Genomic DNA, 18,993 nt, shown 5'->3' with positions numbered 1-18,993 from the left:
ACCGCTACTTTGGTGGCGTAAGAGCGCTAGCTCTGTTGGTTGAGGGTGGAAGAATTTTGTCAGCCAAAGTGTGGACAAGCGGCATTCACAGTCAACAACTTTTAGCCACAGGGCTATGTCCATGCAGCCCCATCACCAAAATTTGCATCGTGAGGACATAAACAAACCATAGCTTTGGCGCGTGGTTTCTAGCGTCTAGGGGATTACGGAATCTCAGCTCCCTGGCTCGTCTCTGGAAGGCGTTGTGGAGAATGAGGTCCGACAAGTCCAATACTGAGAGATTGCTTTGTGAACGCTTGTGGCCTTTTATCGTTTTCCCCATGTGTGTTCGTGCGAGAGTGTAGCGGTTGTCTACTTGTGATGGGGTGGGGTTAGTGAATTGCGTGACGTAGGCTACATATGTGATAAGCATGTGGAGCGTCCCTGGACCTTCGAAGGTGGGTTCTTGGGAGGGTGAATCATTGTAGCCTTGGAGAGATGGCTGCAGGTTTTGCATGTTACACTGGTGTGTTTTAATAATTAGCAGCCCTGTGGCACCTTAAAGACTAATGAATTTATTAGGCCATGAGCTTTCATGAGTAAAATCCACTTAATCAGATGAAAGTGAAGAGGAAAAACAGAATTCAGGGTTTATATAGTCGGTGAGGGGGTAGAAGTTACCTGTCACTTGATATATTTAATGATATAGTTCCAACAATATGTATTTAATAATAAGTCCTGTGGCACCTTATAGACTAATAGATATTTTGGAGCTGATGCTCCAAAATATCTGTTAGCCTATAAGGTGCCACAGGACTTCTTGTTTGTTTTTGAAGATCCAGGCTAACTCCGCTACCTCTCTGACATGTATTTAATGGTATAGTTTGGGTTCCCTCTAGTGGTAGACGTGCATGGAGAGCATCCCTGTCCCAGTGATGGGAGGAGATGGATCCTGGGAATTGCAGCCTGGAATGGAATTGGTTTTCCTGTTTCTTCTCCCGGTGGATGGGGGTGTACACAGCAGTGGTTCTGAGGGCATCAGTAAATCACATAGTACTGTCTGCACTGTTGATGGTTAACCCCAATCAAGGGGCTCTGTGGTGTTCACACAGGGCTGGCAACAGACTGCTGGGCCCCTGTGCAATATGGGAAGCTTGGCTTTGGGTCAGAGAAGGGGCAGGGCCTCGGTCAAAAGGGGCAGGGCTAGCAACTAGCCTCCCACAGCCAGCCCTCAGCGCTGCCCGAACTGTGTCATGCAGGGCTCTGGCGGCAACTTAAAGGGCTCAGGGCTCTAGCTACTGTTGCAACTGAGGTAGTGACAATGGTGGGCCAGAGCCCTGGGCCCGTTTAAATCAACAAGCCCAGGGGCAGCTGCCCTCTCTACTTCCCCCTCCCCCCCCGCCCCACATCAGTGGCCTCAGGTTTAGATACCGTATGGAAAGACCCTTGCTGCGTGAGCCAGGCGATGCGGGTTGCATGGCAGGATCTATCAGACAGCAGCGCATTCTCCTCGCCTGCTGGGTAGACTGTGCTAAAGGAATTAGTGGGTACATAGTTGATGCTGTCATAGGGGCTCAAAGGGGCTGTGATCCAAAGGAGAAACCATTCGTGAAGCACCATAAAATGTACAGTGGAAAAACCAGATGCTCTCCAGAGAGACAGGACAAGCAGCAGGAGCATTCGCTGATTGGCATCTGGGCCACAAGTCCTGCGTGTATCACAGAAGAGGCAGGGGTGACTTGGTGGCTAGTTTGGGGGACAAGATACCTGGGCTCCATTCCCGAGTCTTGGTCCACCTTGCCGTGGGAGCGTGTCATGTTGCTTTGTCCTGCCTCGGTTTCCCTTTCTGTGATGTGAAGAGGCTGCTGATCTGCTCCTGGGGGTTAGCTTGAGAGCTTGTCCGGTAATGACCGTAAGGCACTGGCAGAGCCAGAGATGGAGAATCGTGCTGGTGCAGGTTGTCTCTATCTCGCTCTGTCATGCTGAGGGATGGTTATTGACGCCCTGGTGGCATTTTGCTCTCCTTGCTGCAGAGGTTGTGGATGGCATATCGATCCCCTTTGGCTTGGGCCAGCTCCCTCAATCTCCCAGAGGCAAGCTGGGTGCTCCACTCAACCCCAATGCCCAAGCTCTAAGCTCCAGGAAAATCCGCTTCAACTGGCTACCACCCCCCGGCAAACCCACTGGGTACAAGGTAAGGGCTGAATCACTTCCTGGGGAGGCCGTGGACAGCCCATCATATGGGCATCAGGGCCACATCAGTCCAGAGAGCGTTTGTCCTGCGGTAGGGGAGGAGCCGGCGGGTGGGAGGCCATCGTGGGGGCCTGCACTAACGCAGACCTAGATGGATGGGAGTCGGGTGCTGGGCGGATTCTCTCTGACCAGCGCAGATCTTACTGCGGTGCGGTAAGGGAAAGTCAGCCAGGGCTCTGTTCGCAGCTGGAGCCTGCCTGCCTGTCCGTCCGTCCGGGCTGAGGCGGTGGTGGAGTTTGTGGAAGTGCAAGAGCATGTAGCTCGGGGAAGAACACGTCATAATACCAATCTTCTCCGTGCACCGTTGTCGGGGAACCTTTAGCTCCCGTGTGCCCCGCTGCTCCAGCCCTCCCCACCCCCCACAGTTCAGCCACTGTCCCTCACTCCTTTCCTGAAGCATATCGCCACCCCGACAGGCCACAGACCTGAGCCCCAGCGTGGCTGTGCCAGGGCACAGGGACCTCGCCCTTGCTGCCTCTCTTTCATGCGCGTAGCACCTAATCGTGTGCTGCCTGATGCAGAGCCCAATGGGGGCTAGGAGGTATCGTCCTTCAGTTTACAGATGCGTTTCCCCAGCAGGACAGGCCACCACATTCTCACTGCTGTCCTGAAGGGGTGATGGGAGGCGGGGTTAGCAGGCAGAGCTTCCCATCAGTGAAACCTCAACCAGGGAAAGTGAGGCCAACTCCATCACGTGGCGCAGGAAGAACCAGCCTCAGCCAAGCTCTAGCAAATGTACTGCAGGGAGCAATCCTGCGCTGGCTGCGGGCTGGACTGGATGGTCGGTGGTCAATGTAGGGTGAAACTGCCTCCCCACCCATGTGCAGGCTGTGTATGCCAGAGGCAGCCAACCAGTTAGAGACTAAGAGACAAAACGGGTGTGGATAGAGTGCAAAGAACCATAAAATCCATCCATCCACCTATTTATCCATCTATCCATCCGTCTGGATAGATGGCTGGCTGGATGGCTCAATGCCCTCCCCCAGAGCCAGGCACCCCCAGCCTCCCTGCTCTAATCCAATGCCCATTATGTCTGGGACTCTGCAGACTCACGGCCGCCGTGCGCTTCTCCCTCCATGTGCTGGGCTGGGGCGCGTGCGCAGGGCGGCGGGGAGCCGTCCAGGTGTGTGGCTCCGAGCAGGAGCTGCGCTTCATCAAGCAAAGAGCCCCATGCAGCTCACGAGAGGCAGGTTGGCCACATCTGATGTAAGCCCTCAAAAGAGGGCTTCATTGGTGCCTGGTCGTCTCTGACCACTGAGGGGCATTGCATCCCGCTGGGCATAACAAGCAGGACCTCAGGCTGCCTGAGGGTTTGTAGTGGCTCTTTGTGGCTGGGAAGAGGAACAGCAGGAGAACCAGGGAGGGGCGACGTACTGAGGGTTTTCTCCCTGATTTCAGGTGAAGTACTGGATCCAAGGAGACCCTGAGTCGGCAGCCAGGTGGATCGAGTCCACAGTGCCCTCAGCGGAGCTGACTAACCTGTACCCCTACTGTGACTATGATATGCAGGTCTGTGCCTACAGCAACGCGAACGAGGGGCCCTACTCAGAGATCATCCACTGCCGAACCCTGGAGGAAGGTGAGCTGCACCCCCAGCTTGTTCCCATGGGGGCTTGTGGGGATTGGAGCCTAATGAGCGGTGAACGTGGCCAGAGGACATGGAGCATGTATGGAAGATTGTTGCCTCCTTGGAAATGTCCTCGGTGTGACGTGGTGGGCTGCGCCCAGGCCTGGCAGCCAGAAGTTTTGATGCTCTGCTGCTGGTTCTGAAACAGGCATCATCTGAGGCTTCAGCCAAATTGCTGAACCGCTTCCACCCTGTGTCCCCAGCTGTGACATCCCAGAGAGTGTCTGCACTGCATCTGGGAACGAGTCTCTGGCCCGGGGTCACTGGCTCGTTCTAGGGTAACAACAGCTGTGTAGCCATTGCTTTACCATTGCAGCACAGGCTGAAGCTCACCTCCCTGCACCTCCACCTTGCGGGCCCGAGCTACAGCATCTACACCTCTCTGTTCAGCTCGCTAGCCTGAGTCCGTGGTCCTGGGCTAGAAGACTGGCTCCCTGATGCAGTGCAGACATACCCATCTAGCCTCATCTTCCTCACTGCTGAGCACCCTACCTACCAAGTGATTAAACTCAGCCCCTGTGTGTCCAGGTTTTAGCCCATTCTTGTCCCAGGCCTATCTGAGCACTGTGGTAATGGAGGAGTTTTCCTGCCCTCCCAGAGGACGATTGTGGGGATGAACTAGTTAATGAAGATTAAACAAGTTACAACCATTCTACGAAGGGCTGTAGGTACAAGAACTACTCAGACCCTCATCAACTAGAGACTATTTGCTCCTCCGAGTACCAGTCTGAACATCTCACTTCATAGTAACAGAGAGGAAGCCGTGCTAGTCTATACACTATCAAAACAAAAAGCAGTCAAGTAGCACTTTAAAGACTAGCAAAATAGTTTATTAGGTGAGCTTTCGTGGGACAGACCCACTTCTTCAGACCATAGCCAGTTCTGGTCTGGCTATGGTCTGAAGAAGTGGGTCTGTCCCACGAAAGCTCACCTAATAAACTATTTTGCTAGTCTTTAAAGTGCTACTTGACTGCTTTTTATCTCACTTCATAGTTTCAGAGGGGTAGCTCCACGAAAAACAAGCAGTCTTGTGGTACCTTAAAGACTAACAAATGTATTTATTAGGTAATGAGCTTTTGTGGGTGAGACTTCACATTGTACTGCCCTGGTCAGTAGCTGGGAAAGCTGGCGTATTAAAAAGAACAGCAAAACAGAAGGACCCAAACAAATGGAAATATGGATCACAGGGTTTCTCTCCTCCAGCGACTGCCTTGTGAAATGCTGAACAGAGCTCGAGGAACATGGGATGTTTCACTTCTCTAGCAATGCTGAAGAATCACAAATACATAATAAAATAAACCTGGGGCTTAAACAAAACCTTTTGTTTGACACAAAATGTAACATTTTGCTTTGGGTTCAAGCCTTTTTGAATATTTTTGGTTTAGTTTTTTTATAAAATTTTGAAACAAAAGGTCATTTTGAAATGAAAAAATGAAATGGTTTATATCTCAAGTGTTGAGGTGAAACGTTTTGACTTTTTTTTTAAGTATTTTGGGGGGATATCAAAAATATCCAGCAAAATCAAGATTAATTTGTGAAACATTTGCAAAAGAGCGCGTTCCGTTGACAAATTTTGCCCAGCTTCTAGTGGCGGCTACACCCACCACCACCGGTGCCCGCCTCGTATGAAGCCTCTTTGTTGATGTGCCTCTGAACGCTGTGTACTGGGAAAGTCTGAGGATGTGAAGAGGGTTGGGGAGAATGAGAGGGTGAGGCAGTGGGAAGATGGCCACACTCTAGGAGACCCAAATGATGGGCTTTGTGCTCTTCCATCTCTGGTTTGTGGTGGCCAAGACTTCTCCTTCCCTCAAATACCTCCCTTGAGGGGGGCCCATGGGAAGGAACCGAAGTGAGGGAGGAGAGGAGAAGACGGCCCGTCATGGACATGGGCAGCCATAGGCATTATTGGAAGGGTCTAGACGCCCTTGCAGACCGAGTGGTGTAAAAGAAGCATGCGGTGGTGCCACAGGCCATCAGGAGATGTCCCCGGACTGAGCCAGTCGAGTCACACTTATCTTAGTCATGTCCTGTCATCGCCAACACCCTACGATAGCCTGTTCTCCCTGGCTCCTTCCAACCCCATCTTCTCATTCCTCTCAGTCCCTAGCGAACCTGGGCGTCTGGCTTTCAACGTCATCTCTTCCACTGTGACGCAGCTGAGCTGGGCTGAGCCTGCCGAGACCAATGGGGAGATCACGGCCTACAAAGTCAGCTATGGACTTGTCAATGAGGACAATGGTAAGAGCAGGCTCCCTTGGAGGTGCCCCTACTGGGCCATTCAGCATCCAACTGAAACACTTGAGACCATGGCAGAAACTGCCAGCACCTGTGCCTGACCAGTCACTGCTCCCATGCCATGAACTGGGGTTGGGAGCAGCACACGATCAGGCGAATGAGGGAGTGCAGGCTGGTGTGGGGCAGAGTGGTATTGGGAGCCAGTGCCCCGACAGAAGCTCAGTATTGAAGACATGGTCCTGTGAGGTCCTGTGGACCCTTGGCTCCCATGGACCATGTATGACTTCAGTGAGTGCTGGGGATGCTCCTCACCTTAACTGGTCCAGGGATGATGCCTGGGTGGGAAGAGGGCCACCCCCTGCTGGAGGCCTTGCTCACTTGGGGAGCTTCCCAGAGCTGGAGTTACAGATGCTCAGGACAGCTGACTGCACGACCGATAACATCACCTGCCTCTGTCCTGACCCCTATGGCCCAAGCCTTAACAAGACCCTTGGGCTCGTGGGGCCCCAGACAGGATCCCGGGGCACGGTCAGGAATTGGTGCAGTGCTGCAGGGCAGAGGCCGTCAGAGGCAGAGCACAGTGACAGAAGCAGGAGTGAGTCCCATGAAGCAGGGTTGCACCGAGATCTCCAGCTGTTATTCTTAGGTGTGGGCAGATGCCACGACGCCCAGATGAACAGCCACAAAGCGTGGCAGGGTCTGTTGGTCTGGCCCCTTGAGGCAGGCCAGCTGTGACGTTTGGGCCTGGGTCTCAGCCCTCCCTGGGGGAGTTTGGCCCCGGGGGTGGGGGTTTGGTTCTGGCCCATTTCTGGGTCTTTCTTAGAGTCCAGTGGCAAGTGACACCAGCGCTGTCTGTGTTGCCCTTATGGAACAGCGCGACCCCTCCGTGGGTTGGCGAGGAGGGGTTCTAGCTCGGCTCGGAGCCCCGTGGACTGCTGCTCGGCTCAGTGCCTGGACTCCAGCTGCGCTGACAGTGTGAGCAGTTAGGGGGCGGGGAGCTGCTCATGGCCTAGCAGCAGCCCAGCATCCTACGGTGTGAGCAGGGCAGACCTCCGGCTCTGATGGAGCGTTCGCACCCTGCTCAAGCCAGTCTCTCCTGTCACCCTGCAGCACCCCCTCCATGTGAGCTGGGAGCAGTGCTGGGGGCTCTGGCGGAAGACGAGGGGTGTCGGAGGCAAGGAAGGGCAGCGTGGCCACTTGGAAGAGGGAGGGGGAAAGAGCAGTGACCAGGAGCGCGGTAGCTGTATGAGAGATTGAGCTGCTTGCACATCGCAGACACCAAACTCTAGCACTCTGGTGGCCGTGACCACAGATCAAAGGGGGTGTGCAGGGGGCAGCCGCTGGGCCTTTGCGCTCTCTTGCGCTGTTTTCCCTTTCAAATTCGGGGGAGCAAAGGCGGCTAGTCCAATGCATCGCGGCAGCGAGAGGGGAACTGGAGAGATTGCGGAGGGGTGAGAGAGCGGGAGCTGACCCCGCTGCCTGTGGGTGTGCTCCTTGCAGTTCCTGTCGGGCCCATGAAGACAGTCCTGGTTGAGGACCCGAAGAAGCGCATGGTTCTGATTGAAAACCTGCGGGAGTCACAGCCGTACCGCTACACGGTGAAGGCCCAGAACAGCGCTGGCTGGGGGCCCGAGCGGGAAGCAACCATCAACCTCGCCACGCAGCCCAAGCGCCCGATGTCCAGTGAGTGCCTTTCCGGGGCTGGGGAACTAACATGCCTGGGTCCCGTCTAACGTGCCTGTCACCGCGGCACCAGGGTGAGGGGGTTCCTGCTTGCATGGGAGGGATCTAAGCTCTCCCAAACAAGCAGCCTGTGCAACCATGCTTTCCGCCTGCCCCTCACAGTTCCCATCATCCCCGACGTCCCCATCATCGATGCAGAGGGCGGCGAAGACTACGACAGTTACCTGATGTACAGCGCGGACGTGCTGCGCTCCCCGTCCGGCAGCAAGCACCCCAGCGTCTCCGACGACTCCGGTACGTGCACTGGGTTGGCAAAGGGCTTCGCTGGTTTCTCTTGACAGCTTTGAACGCCGGGGATGTGAGAAAACAAACCGGCAAAGGAGCTGCCTTCCAAAGGCTTGCATGCCTCGCAGCTGGGAGTGATGTACAAGCCACAGGAGACACACGGGTGGTTTTCTCCCTCCTGCTGCTGCAAGGGCAGGGAGACCACCCAGCTCTGGGAGGACCACGCAGAGGCTGAGCTCCCGAAGAGCAAGCAGCATGGTGCCTCAGCCAGGCAGGGCTGGACGGGGATACTGTCTCCTGAGGTTGGGTCTCTGTTGCCGTGAGGTTAGGGAACAGTGCACCACCCTGACGTCCTAGCTCCGGGGTGGGCAACCTGCAGCCCATCGGGGTTTTGCATGTGGCCCGCAAGACGTTTTATTTACCGTTGCCACAGAGTTGCCAGATTCCCCTGGTTTCCGTTCCCGTCATTGTTTCCTCCACCAGAGCTCTTCCAGATTTTTTTGTTTTTAAAACCAACGCCTCCCTCCCATCCAGTCCCACGGCTGGGGCTGCTGCAGTGCCGGTACCAAAAAGCATTGCATTTCACGAAAGCGACACATGCCAAAGGCAAGGGCATGAGATGTTTGCCTACTGCCATGTGCTCCATCCGCAGCCGCCCAAAGGGCTGCTACGGTTCAGCGGCACTCCCTGCAAATGCCAGGCATGCAAGCGCTGCTAGCAAAACTACCTTATCCTGGGTGACTCTTGGTTACGACAGTCTTGTGACCCACTGAGAGGAAGGAGGGCCACTCCTACGGCCCACTCGCTGGCCTAGATTACTCGTCAGCTCCTGGGCACGTTCCTTCGCTCAGCCAGGGGTGTGCAAAGAGGGGGATGTGAAATTTTGTAAGGGAGATGCAGCGTGATCGCCCCCTGCCTCTCTGTGACCTCTGCTAGCTCTCCTGACCTCTGCTCCCAACCAGCTCAGCCTTCCCATCCACAGCAGAGTGCCCTCCAGCCAAATTTCGTCCGGCCTCTTGCTGCAAAAGGCCCAGCTCTGAGCACAGAAACACAAGGGAGCGTGCACAAAGTGCTGAGCCAGGTTGCAAGACAATTAAGAATTGCAATGGGAAGAATCATAGAATCACAGGGCTGGAAGGGACCTCAGGAGGTCATCTAGTCCAGCCTCCTGCCTAAAGCAGGATCAACCCCCACTAAGTCATCCCACGAAAGCAACTTGTCCTGTGGCAACTGGGGTAAGCACACAAGTAGCCTAGACTGGAGCAGGCTCAAAAGTGGCTGGTTTGAGGTGTCCACCCCCCAATGGGGGCTCTCTCTGTTTCTTGGCATCGGGGGTCGACACTCTCTTGCAGAGCGTTGAGTGCATGCATGAGGACAGATATGTCGTGGCTGGCGTTGTGGCACCTGGAAGACAATTCTTAATTGTCTTCCAGTCCGGCTCAGCACTGAGTGCATGCTCCCTTGCATTTTCCTGCCCCAAGCTGGGCCTTTTGCAGCAAGGGACTGAAGGAAATTTGGCTGGAGGCTGCTCTGCTGTCTGTTCAGCCGCTCCAGCAGCTGGTGTCAGAACAGCTGGTCAGAGCGGAAAGATCTGCAAGAACATGCGTTTTGTGAGTGGGACTCCGAATGTTCGTTCCAGCTGCTGCAGCCAGAGATGCGCAGAGGGATTTTGATGCTGTCTAAAGAGCAGCCTGAGGAGTGCAGTTCCCTGCTGTGCTTTCACAGGTTAGCAGTGCCTGTAATCAGGCAGCTCCAGGAATTTCCTTCCCCTCCTCCCTTGGGCAAAACGGTTCCAAGGGGAGCAAAATAACGCAGCTGGAAGAAAAGCCCACCAAAAATAATAGCTATCCTCAGGCCAGGGGGTTTCTGGGAAATTTTTTACCTGCTGTAATATTTAGGGGGGATAAGACTGAACTAAAGAGAGGATGAAATCCTGGGGTTGTTAGCATTAAGGGACCGTTGCTCCTCCGAGTGCTGCTGAGCAAGGCGAACATTGCTGTATGTATCAATGGAACTCATCCTGTGCTTGTGCGAGGCTCGGCCGGACCAGGCTCTGACTGGGCAATGACTTTCTGCTGTCCGTTTCAGAATGCAGGCGTTTGTTGACAATCTAAGACAATTTCTCTCTTGAGCTCTGCTCAGTATTTAAGTTTCACAGCCAACAAGCCACACAGGGACGTTCAAAGCACAGGGCCTGCCTGGGATCCGGTGCATGTGTGGTGTTGAGGTCAGAATGATGCCCGTTTATTAGACATCACACTTCCAAATGACAAACAGCTTGAATTCTTCTTGCTTGTGGTTCTAACTGCGTAGCCCAACACACACAACTAGGTGGCAACCATGACAAAGGCCTATCACTTATTCAGCAGCACACAGGGGCTGTTGCTTTTTTAGTTTGTGTTTACTTACAAAGCACAACCCTGAACGATCTGCTGGAGCAAGACGTGCAACTGATGTAATTAAATGATGACTCTCTCTCTCTCTCTCTCTCTCTCTCTCTCACACACACACACACACACACACACACACACACACACACACACACACACACACACACACACACACACACACACACACTTTCTTACATATGCCAAAACATTTTTTTTTCATATGAACATAACTCAAATTTCTGTCAGCTTGGATGATGTGAGACAGGTTGGTGGCACCCTGCTAAAGGCAGGGATGAAAAGCAGGTCTCACCCCTTAGCGTTAGGCTAATGAGAGGGACCTCACTGGGGGTGGAGCACAGACATTTCACCTAACAGCAGCTTGAGACCCAGAAGGCACCTCTTGTCCTATAGGGTCTCATTCTCTCCCATCATGCCCTGGGGCTGTCCCACAGGCTAGGCTAAGGGTGAATGTGCAAGAGGCTCAGCTGGGATTAGCCATTTGCAATGGGAAGAATGAAAGCCACTTGTCGTGTGGACAGTGGGGGTGGGGCTTAGACGGGAGCAGGCTTGACGGTGGCTGGACTGAGGTGGCCTTCCCTGGGGTGCTCTCTCTTTCTCCCTGCCTCGGGGATCGACACGTTCTTGCAGAGAGTAGAGCACGCGCGTTAGGGCAGCCGCGTGGTGACCTGTACGTTTCGTGGAGTGAGGAAGCCTCTTCTGAGCCCGGGAGGACTGCTCTACCCAGCAGTGTCTGTGATGGGAACAGGGGTGCAGGGACCTTGTTCTCCATCTTGTTGGAAATGGGATTGGAGCTCTGGTCTCCCCGGGGCTGGCTGAACCCCGTGTGTCCTGTTCCCTCCGTTCTCCAGCTCTGCCCGATGATCTCGGCACAGCCGTGGCCCATCCGCCTAGAAGGAAGGGTTTGTCACAGCTGCTCCTAGAGGCTGGCCCCTGTGCGCTGCCAGCAGCCCGCTGGGCGGGTCCCGACCCTGTGCCCTTGCAGGCCGTGCCAACATGAGTACTTACATTGTTCCAAAAGGCTCCAGGTGGAAGTATGTGCCGCTGCTGGGGGAGGACTTGGACCTTCGCCGCATCACCTGGAGGCTCCCACCCGAAATGATCCCCCGCCTTTCTAGCAGTAGTTGCTTCTCCTCGGACACCGAGGGCCTCCTCTGCGAGGATAGCCCCCACTCTGAGCAGGTGGACAGCGACACAGCCAGCCGCAGCCTGACCAGGAGCAGAACGCCCCGGCCCCAACCAGGTGAAGGCCGGCTTCTTCTGCAGCGACTCTCATGTCTCGTCCTTCTCCAAGTCAAGAGCGTGGAACTGGGTCCTGTCCCCCTCGTACCCTCTATACCCCCATTGGTGTTGGCATGAGGCACTGGTCGTGTGTAATAGTCTGCTTGCCAAGTGTTGTCATGGTCTGTCTGCTCAGGAGAGTGCCAAGGTAACGCCCGACTCGGGCATGGACTGGGAACCTGCCAGGAGCGTGCTAGGCACGGACCCTTGGGGAGGAACGGCTCCCAGCAGTGGGGACGCCTCGAATAACAGCTGCTTCCTGGAGGCAACTCCCCGTCTTCGGTGGCTGCACTGAAGTATCCTCCAGATATCCAGTGCAAACCTGCAGGACGGCTAGTCAGAGAGCAGCCTCAAGGAGGGGCCTGGTTTCTGCTCCCCCTTTGGGTGGTCACTCCAAAGGGGTTCGTAGACACCATTAACGGTAGGGTTTGCTTTTCAGGTCAGGCTGAGATGGGCCTCCATGTGAAACCGGTGGGAGCCACCTCCTTAAGTTGGCATTTCTTCTTCTTCATTAAGACCGGGGGCAGGAGATCTGACCGTTGGGACACAGGAAGTGGGACCTTAGCAGCCCCCGAGAGGCTGAGCTCTGGAGTTACCTTGGGCACTGTGGGCCCAGCCAGTCATGTGCAGGGGATGCAGGGGGCCCGTTTGTTTCCCTGCTGTAGGCTGTGCTGTGGTCATGTGTCTGAGGAGCTGGAGGTGTGGTCCAGCAGAGCTGGAGAACAGGACACAGCCGGCTGGAGCCAGGGGCTGGTCCGAATGCCTAGACAGCAGTTGCAGGGACTGACTGAATACGATCTTCCCCAGAGCATCTGCTGAACGGCCGGATGGATTTCACCTTCCCCGGCAGCGGGGGCTCCCTGACCAGGACCTTGAATGCCAGCTACAACCAGCTGACCTCCCACGTCCACCAGGAGAGGAGGCTGATGGGCAGCTCGTCTCTGACTAGAGACTACAGCACAGTGAGCTCAGGATACGGTGAGTAGGTGGGCGGGGGCAGGACCCTGCGGTCACATGGCGCTCTTCCTGCCCTTTGGCCCTCAGAGCTCTTGGGTGACACCAACCAGGGGGATTCCCTTTAACTCCACCTCCAGGGCTCCCTCTCTCCACTCGGAGAGGGCAGCCTCCATGCACCCTTCCAGGGCTCCCTGGGACAGGGGGGTGCCTCCATGAGCCCCACCCTGTGGGTCCTGGGAAGGGAGGGGCCACCTCCATGGGGTCTCCCAGGGTGCTCTGGGAAAGGAGGCACTGCCCCATGCACTCCCTTCAGGGTTCCTAGAAAAAGGGGCTGTGTCTATGGCCCCCCAGGCTCTCTGGGAAATAGGGCTACCTCCATCCACTCCCAAGCTCTAAGAGAAAGGAGAAGGTACATCCGTGGGACCCCCCAAGCACTGTGGGAAAAGGGGGCTGCCTCTGCGCACCCCCAAGCTCTAAGGGAAGGAGGGTCTGCCTCCATGGGCTCCCCAGAGCACCCTGGGAAAGGGGGCACTGCTCCAGGCCTCTGACTATCTCCACAAGCTACTTCCCAGCTCCAAGTGCCTGAGAGTCAGGCAGGCCAGGGGGCCGGGGCTGGTAGAAAACCTTGTCATGCTCTTCCTCAAGGCAGCTCTCTGTGCAGGGGACCCAGCACATGGGCTGCTCTGGCTTCAGGTGCCTTCTGTCCTCCCTCAATCTCTCTCTCTGTTCTCCACTGTCCTGTAGACCAGCCTAGGAGGATTCTCCTTCCTCTCCAGGAAGCCACTGGCAGGGTGGCCCTGCCGCCCCAGGACGTAGGGCTCAGGAGCAGGCCCCGGGCCAGCAATGGCTTTCGGGAGTCTATAATCATGACTGATGGGCACGCTGGGATTGCCAAATACATAGGTACAGCCCACGGCCAAGCCTCGGCCAGCGTCTTCGTGGGTGTCTCCCTCGGTCACGCATCCCATCACCAGCCCACCCGCCGTCGGCTGTCTGCTGCCCGCTCGTCCAGCTTCCTGTATGCGCTGCTCCCTGCCCTGCCCTGCCCTGCCCTGCCTGCGCCATCCCCCAGACCCTCTTCCCTCCGCAGGGCTCATTGACCTCATTAAAGCCCCGTGAGCTGATTAACCCACCCCTTGCTCTAACGACCTTGTTGACTCGCCGTCCACGTCCTGACCTCACGGCACCTAACAAGCCGACCGTTTTGTGTCTCTCTTCCCGCAGGCCTGGGGGGGACAGCCTGCCCAATGCCAAACACACGCACGGCAGCTGAGAGCGCCTGGCACTGAGCGGCCAGGGAATCCCTTTGCTGCCACAAAGGCAGGGGTTAAGGGACTGCCCTTAGCACCACTGAGCCCAAGTTGTTTGTAGCGAGAGCATCGTGGCTTAATGACCTGGGAGCTGGGAGCTCCCAGGGTCTCATCTCCGCTCCCCCTTTGACTCATGGGACTTCGGATGTTTCACGTGAACCTCCGTGCCTCAGTTTCCCCAGCTGTAGACCAGGGCCAGCAATACTCCCCAAGAGTTTGAATCACTTCCTGGGACATGGGATTACTAAGGGCAGCCAGGCCCCAGGGGAGCTGGGTGCTCTCTCATTGACAGTCCCCCCTCAAGAGGTGTCAGCCAGGATGGGCGGTGGCCGGTCCGGTGAGCAGAAGAGAAGTGGCTGTGCAGAAGCAGAGGAGTGGGTGGGGATGGCTCATCCCTTGCAGCACTTCTGTGCCCTTCTCTTGGATGGGGGTGTCTCTGATCCCCTCCCCAACAGCCATGCAGCAAGGCCAGGGCTGTTAGAGGGCTGCGCTGACTCCCCTCCCCTCTGCACAGGAGTGTCAGGGCAGAGCACCCACCCCAGGTGGCTTTCCCCACGCATCCGCCCCGAAGGCAGGAACTACGCTCACTCCCAAGGGGGCTTCGAAGCACCAAGCCACCTGGACATGCTGCTCCAGGACGGCAGGGCAGATGGCCAGACCTTCTCAGCAAGCCCTGGCTGGAGTCGGGGTGCTGATTCTCCCAGTCCAGAGACTGCAGACCCCATTCCTACACCTCTCCATCCCATCCTAGCCACCCAGCTCCCCCCCGCCAAAGCCCCTCCAGGCAGGTGCTCACCAATGCGGCCCTTGCTTGATGTTTTGCTACATGCTCACTGGCCTGAGAGACCCATCACGTGCTGGACTGCGTCCATCTCTTTCCTCCTCTGCCCCTCACCTTTGAAGCCAAGCTTGTGACTTTCCCCCCTTTGCAACAGATTACAGAATGGGCGTCCCCGACACGCCCACCCGCCTGGTGTTCTCCGCGCTGGGCCCCACGTCCCTGAAGGTCAGCTGGCAGGAGCCGCAGTGCGAGAAAGAGGTGCAGGGATACAGCGTGCAGTACCAGCTCCTCAATGGAGGTCAGTGAGCCCTGCTCGGCCGCGGGCCTGAAAGGAGTCTTCAGGGTACCACATGGGGCTGGGGGACCTAGGGTGGAACACGAGTTCTCTGAAGCCAGTGGGAACTGACTGACCAGAGCCAAGATTGCAGGGGGCACCACATCCCTAGGCACATGTTCCAGTTCTGACACAGACTCCTTGGGTGGCCTTGGGTGCATCATTTATCTGCCTGATACTTCATTTTCTTAGCTCAGCTGCTCCTCTCACCCCCAGGGTGATGGGGACTTGGCTGCTGCTGGCTGCAAAGTGCAGCGAGGTATCTGGCTGGATATTGATAGAGGAGGGGGCCAAGTATGCTTCGTTCAGCCTCCTTCTTCCATAAGGTTGATGCCAGTCAGTGATTAGAGCCCATCACCTCTGGCCCCCGGGATGGATGCTGGAAAGCAGGGTTCCTGCTAATTTTTTCCCTCTGGGGTGGAATAAATTTTGTTATGTGCACTGAAACATTCACAGATGTGCACCATTGTAGAAACACAGGCCGCCAGCTCCGCTAATCAGCTGAGCAGCACCTGACTCCCTCCTGGGTGGCCGCCCAAGTGCTCAGCTTACAGGGAACGCTGCTGGAGACAGCGAGTGGCAAACACAGATAGAGAGCAGCCGTTGGGGGGGGTAACCGTGGCAACCAGCCTGATGCTCCCTGCAGCCAACTCACACCCCCCTCAGCCTGTCCCATTGAGTTCAGGGCTCCGGCCAGGTCCAAACAGGAGCTGGGTAACCTTGAGTGAAGTGAGGGTGGAGGACCCCAGCTCACGAGACTTCTCAAAGAGCGGAGAGGTCAGGCAACGGGGGGTCAGGTCTGGGGGCTTTGGAAGGATCCCCCCCCAGGCCCATTAAACATGAGCACAGCCCCACCATGGCTGGTCACATGCAGTTAGGACACGTCCTGTCCCGTGCACAGGCCATGCCAGAGGCAGGCTAGCAGGGCTGACGCATGTGCCTCCAAGCCCTGCCCCTGCGGTGACCGTCACGGGGGCGTCTCTCTCCTTCCTCCGGCTCCAGGAGAGGTGCACAGGCTGAGCATCCCCAGCCCGGCTCAGAACTCGGTGGTGGTGGACAACCTGCTGCCGAACCACTCCTACGTATTCAAGGTGAAGGCCCAGAGTGAGGAGGGCTGGGGGCCCGAGCGGGAAGGCGTCATCACCATCGAGTCACAGGTGGATCCCCAGAGCCCGCTGAACCCTGTCCCAGGTGAGCGACTGGCACAGGCGTGGCCCTGGGTCCCTCGGCCTGGGGCTGTGCAGGCCCCTGGGGGTGCTGATTTGCACACAGCTCTGCTGTCCAGGGTACAGAGACTGGCCTCAGGCTGCTCTGCATGTTGGGGGGGTTGAGGCGCAACCCCCCATGTGGAAGCCTAGGAGCTGCCAATCTGTTGCCCCTTCGCTCCCCCTCTAAAATGAACCCCCCACCCCGAGTTTGAGTCTACAGTGCATGCAAACAGCTGAGACCTCCCGGCTCATTACATCAGTGACCTGCGTAGACCCCAGCTGCTACTTGTTCACCCAGCCCTCTTCTCCAGCACTGACCTCTCGCTGCTGCTCCTGTAGGGTCACCGTTCACACTGAGCACCCCCAGCGCGCCTGGCCCGCTGGTCTTCACTGCCTTGAGCCCCGATTCGCTTCAGCTTAGCTGGGAGAGACCCCGCAAGCCCAACGGGGCCATTCTTGGCTATATGGTCACCTGCGAGATGCTGCACGGAGGAGGTGCGTTATCTCACGGGGTGGATCTCGGCGCAGGCAGGAAAGAGCCGTGGGTGAAATGACAACCTCTCCCTCTGCGGAGCACAGGGCAGCTGCGAACCTGTTCCAGGAGTCAGGGCCTCCTGCTCCGTTCAGTCCCTGAGCAGCTGTGGTGGGACAAAGAGCCAGCACCCCTCACACCCGCCCAGCCTGTTGGCTCAGCTCTAGTGGAACCAAGAGCCAGCCATGTACTGACATGGAGTTCTTTCAACAGTGAACCATGGCAGTCAGAAGCAGGGATGAGATCCGACATGGGGGATAGGGAGTGGACAGTGGAACCTACGGGAAGGTAGCAGCTGCAGGGGAGGAAGCTGGCAGCTCGTGGGAACCATTGTATTCTCTCTTCACACCCTTGTTTCTGTTTGGATTAGGGGAACTCAGGAATATATACGTGGAGGGGGATAACCCAGAAACCACCTTGACGGTGCCCTGCCTGAGCGAGAACATCCCCTACAAGTTCAAAGTGCAGGCCAAGACCACCCAAGGGTTTGGGCCCGAGAGAGAAGGCATCATCACCATTGAGTCTCAGGATGGAGGTACCACCTTTCTTGCGTATTTGCAGGAAAGCAAAAGACGACCTTGGGGTCTGTGTGGAAGGTGATAGGGGCAGAGCAGGACATGGTGGCAGGACTCCAGGAGTCTCTTTCCACCTCTGCTGGTGGAACTCTTTGTGTCAGTTTTTCTGTCTGTAGAATGAAGATAATACATATCTTCCTGCGGACATCAAGTCTTCATGCAATAGTTATAGGGTGCTTTGAGATCCTGGGGTGTGAGAACTGAGTTCCGTTGTTTCTTTGTCAACCTTCTGCTTTCCATGACTGCACGGCTGAGACCCAGCAGCCAGCCCAGAGGCTCCTTAACCCTCCTGATTTTTTTTATGAGCATTCCTCAGGTTTCTTTCTTTACAGGCTCCTGCCTCACGGTAAGGTGAGATTTGTGGTGGTGATTGCTGAGAGACAGGTAGCACAGGGCTCAGTTGTGACCGTACAGCTCCTGTGACGTTCTCCAGGCTGACTTCTCTCCTCTCCTCTGCTCTCCAGGAGCTTTCTCGCACTTCGGAGGGCAGCAGTATATGAGAGAGGAAGTGTACAACCTCCCCACAGAGTACAGCACCAACACCACCATCAGCCGCTCCTCTCTGGAGCCCTACTACACAGGTAAGGGCTTCCTGTCCGGAATGCTTCCGTCACCGAGAATGGGGGAAGATTGTTGTACTCAGTGGCATTCATTGGTCTCGCACAGCATAAAGGTGCCTGGTGTAGTGAAAAGTTATAGCACACCAGCCATACCATCAGGGGCTCTTTCACCTGCACATCTACTGATATAGTATATGCCATCCTGTGCCAGCAGTGCCCTGCTGCAAGCTACACTGGCCAAACTGGACAGTCTCTCCATGAAAGAATAAATGGACGTAAATCAGACATCGGGAACAGTAATGTACAGAAGCCTGTGGGGGAACACTTCAATCTCCGCAGACGCTCAGTAACAGATTTAAAAGCCGCAGTCCTACAGCAAAAGGATTTCAAAAATAAAATGCAAAGAGAGATTTCAGAGCTGTGATTCATTTGCCAATTTGACTCTGTCAACCACGGATTGAACAGAGACGGGGAGTGGTCAGTCTGTTAGAAAAGAAGTTTCTCCGCTCTTGCTGTTCACACCTCCACACCAGCGACCGACAATGGCCCACATCCCCCCTGACTAAAGTGACTTGATTTCTCCTCTCTTGATGTTCACAACTAAACATTAACTGCCGATAATGGGCCACGTCCACCCTGAGTGAATAGACCTTGTCAGTTCTGGCCCTCCCCTTGACTGAGACCCCACCTCTGAAACCGCCCCCCCACCTCATGCATCTGCCCAAGCGGGTCTTTGCCCACCAAAGCTTATGCTCCAAAATATCTGTTAGTCTCTAAGGTGCCACAGGACTTGTTGCTTTTGAAGATACTGACTAACTCTGCTGCCTCTCTGATGCTTCCAGCACAATGGTGCCTGTCCACGGATCTCAGGGTCCTAGCTGGGCAGACATCCAGCAAGGGTCTGCTAGGGGCTGCCTCAAGCTCTGTAGGCCTTCAGCAGGGCGGGTGCAAGGAGAGGCAGAACGAACGATTTAAAAAGCCACAT

General features: G+C 56.0%; 1 protein-coding gene across 6 annotated transcripts in view; it reads left to right on the top strand.

The window, feature by feature from the left end:
• ITGB4 (integrin subunit beta 4) overlaps window positions 1-18,993 on the top strand; it is a 69,370-nt gene that overhangs the window by 45,901 nt on the left and 4,476 nt on the right. For 4 of the 6 annotated variants that reach the window (XM_075014156.1, XM_075014157.1, XM_075014154.1 and 1 more), the window contains exons 28-39: window positions 2,013-2,173; window positions 3,631-3,811; window positions 5,960-6,097; window positions 7,595-7,777; window positions 7,940-8,071; window positions 12,559-12,729; window positions 13,453-13,611; window positions 14,954-15,097; window positions 16,136-16,324; window positions 16,681-16,836; window positions 17,244-17,408; window positions 17,913-18,029. In XM_075014156.1, coding sequence (XP_074870257.1) covers window positions 2,013-2,173; window positions 3,631-3,811; window positions 5,960-6,097; window positions 7,595-7,777; window positions 7,940-8,071; window positions 12,559-12,729; window positions 13,453-13,611; window positions 14,954-15,097; window positions 16,136-16,324; window positions 16,681-16,836; window positions 17,244-17,408; window positions 17,913-18,029 — 1,896 coding nt within the window. Of the gene's footprint in view, window positions 1-2,012; window positions 2,174-3,630; window positions 3,812-5,959; window positions 6,098-7,594; window positions 7,778-7,939; window positions 8,072-11,491; window positions 11,714-12,558; window positions 12,730-13,452; window positions 13,612-14,953; window positions 15,098-16,135; window positions 16,325-16,680; window positions 16,837-17,243; window positions 17,409-17,912; window positions 18,030-18,993 lie in introns of all 6 variants that reach the window. The other 2 variants (XM_075014159.1, XM_075014158.1) reach the window with 2 other exon arrangements.

Source organism: Carettochelys insculpta, chromosome 20 (assembly GCF_033958435.1).
Source record: "Carettochelys insculpta isolate YL-2023 chromosome 20, ASM3395843v1, whole genome shotgun sequence".
Classification (NCBI taxonomy): Eukaryota; Metazoa; Chordata; order Testudines; family Carettochelyidae; genus Carettochelys; species Carettochelys insculpta.
This window is presented reverse-complemented; position numbering and strand designations above follow the sequence as displayed.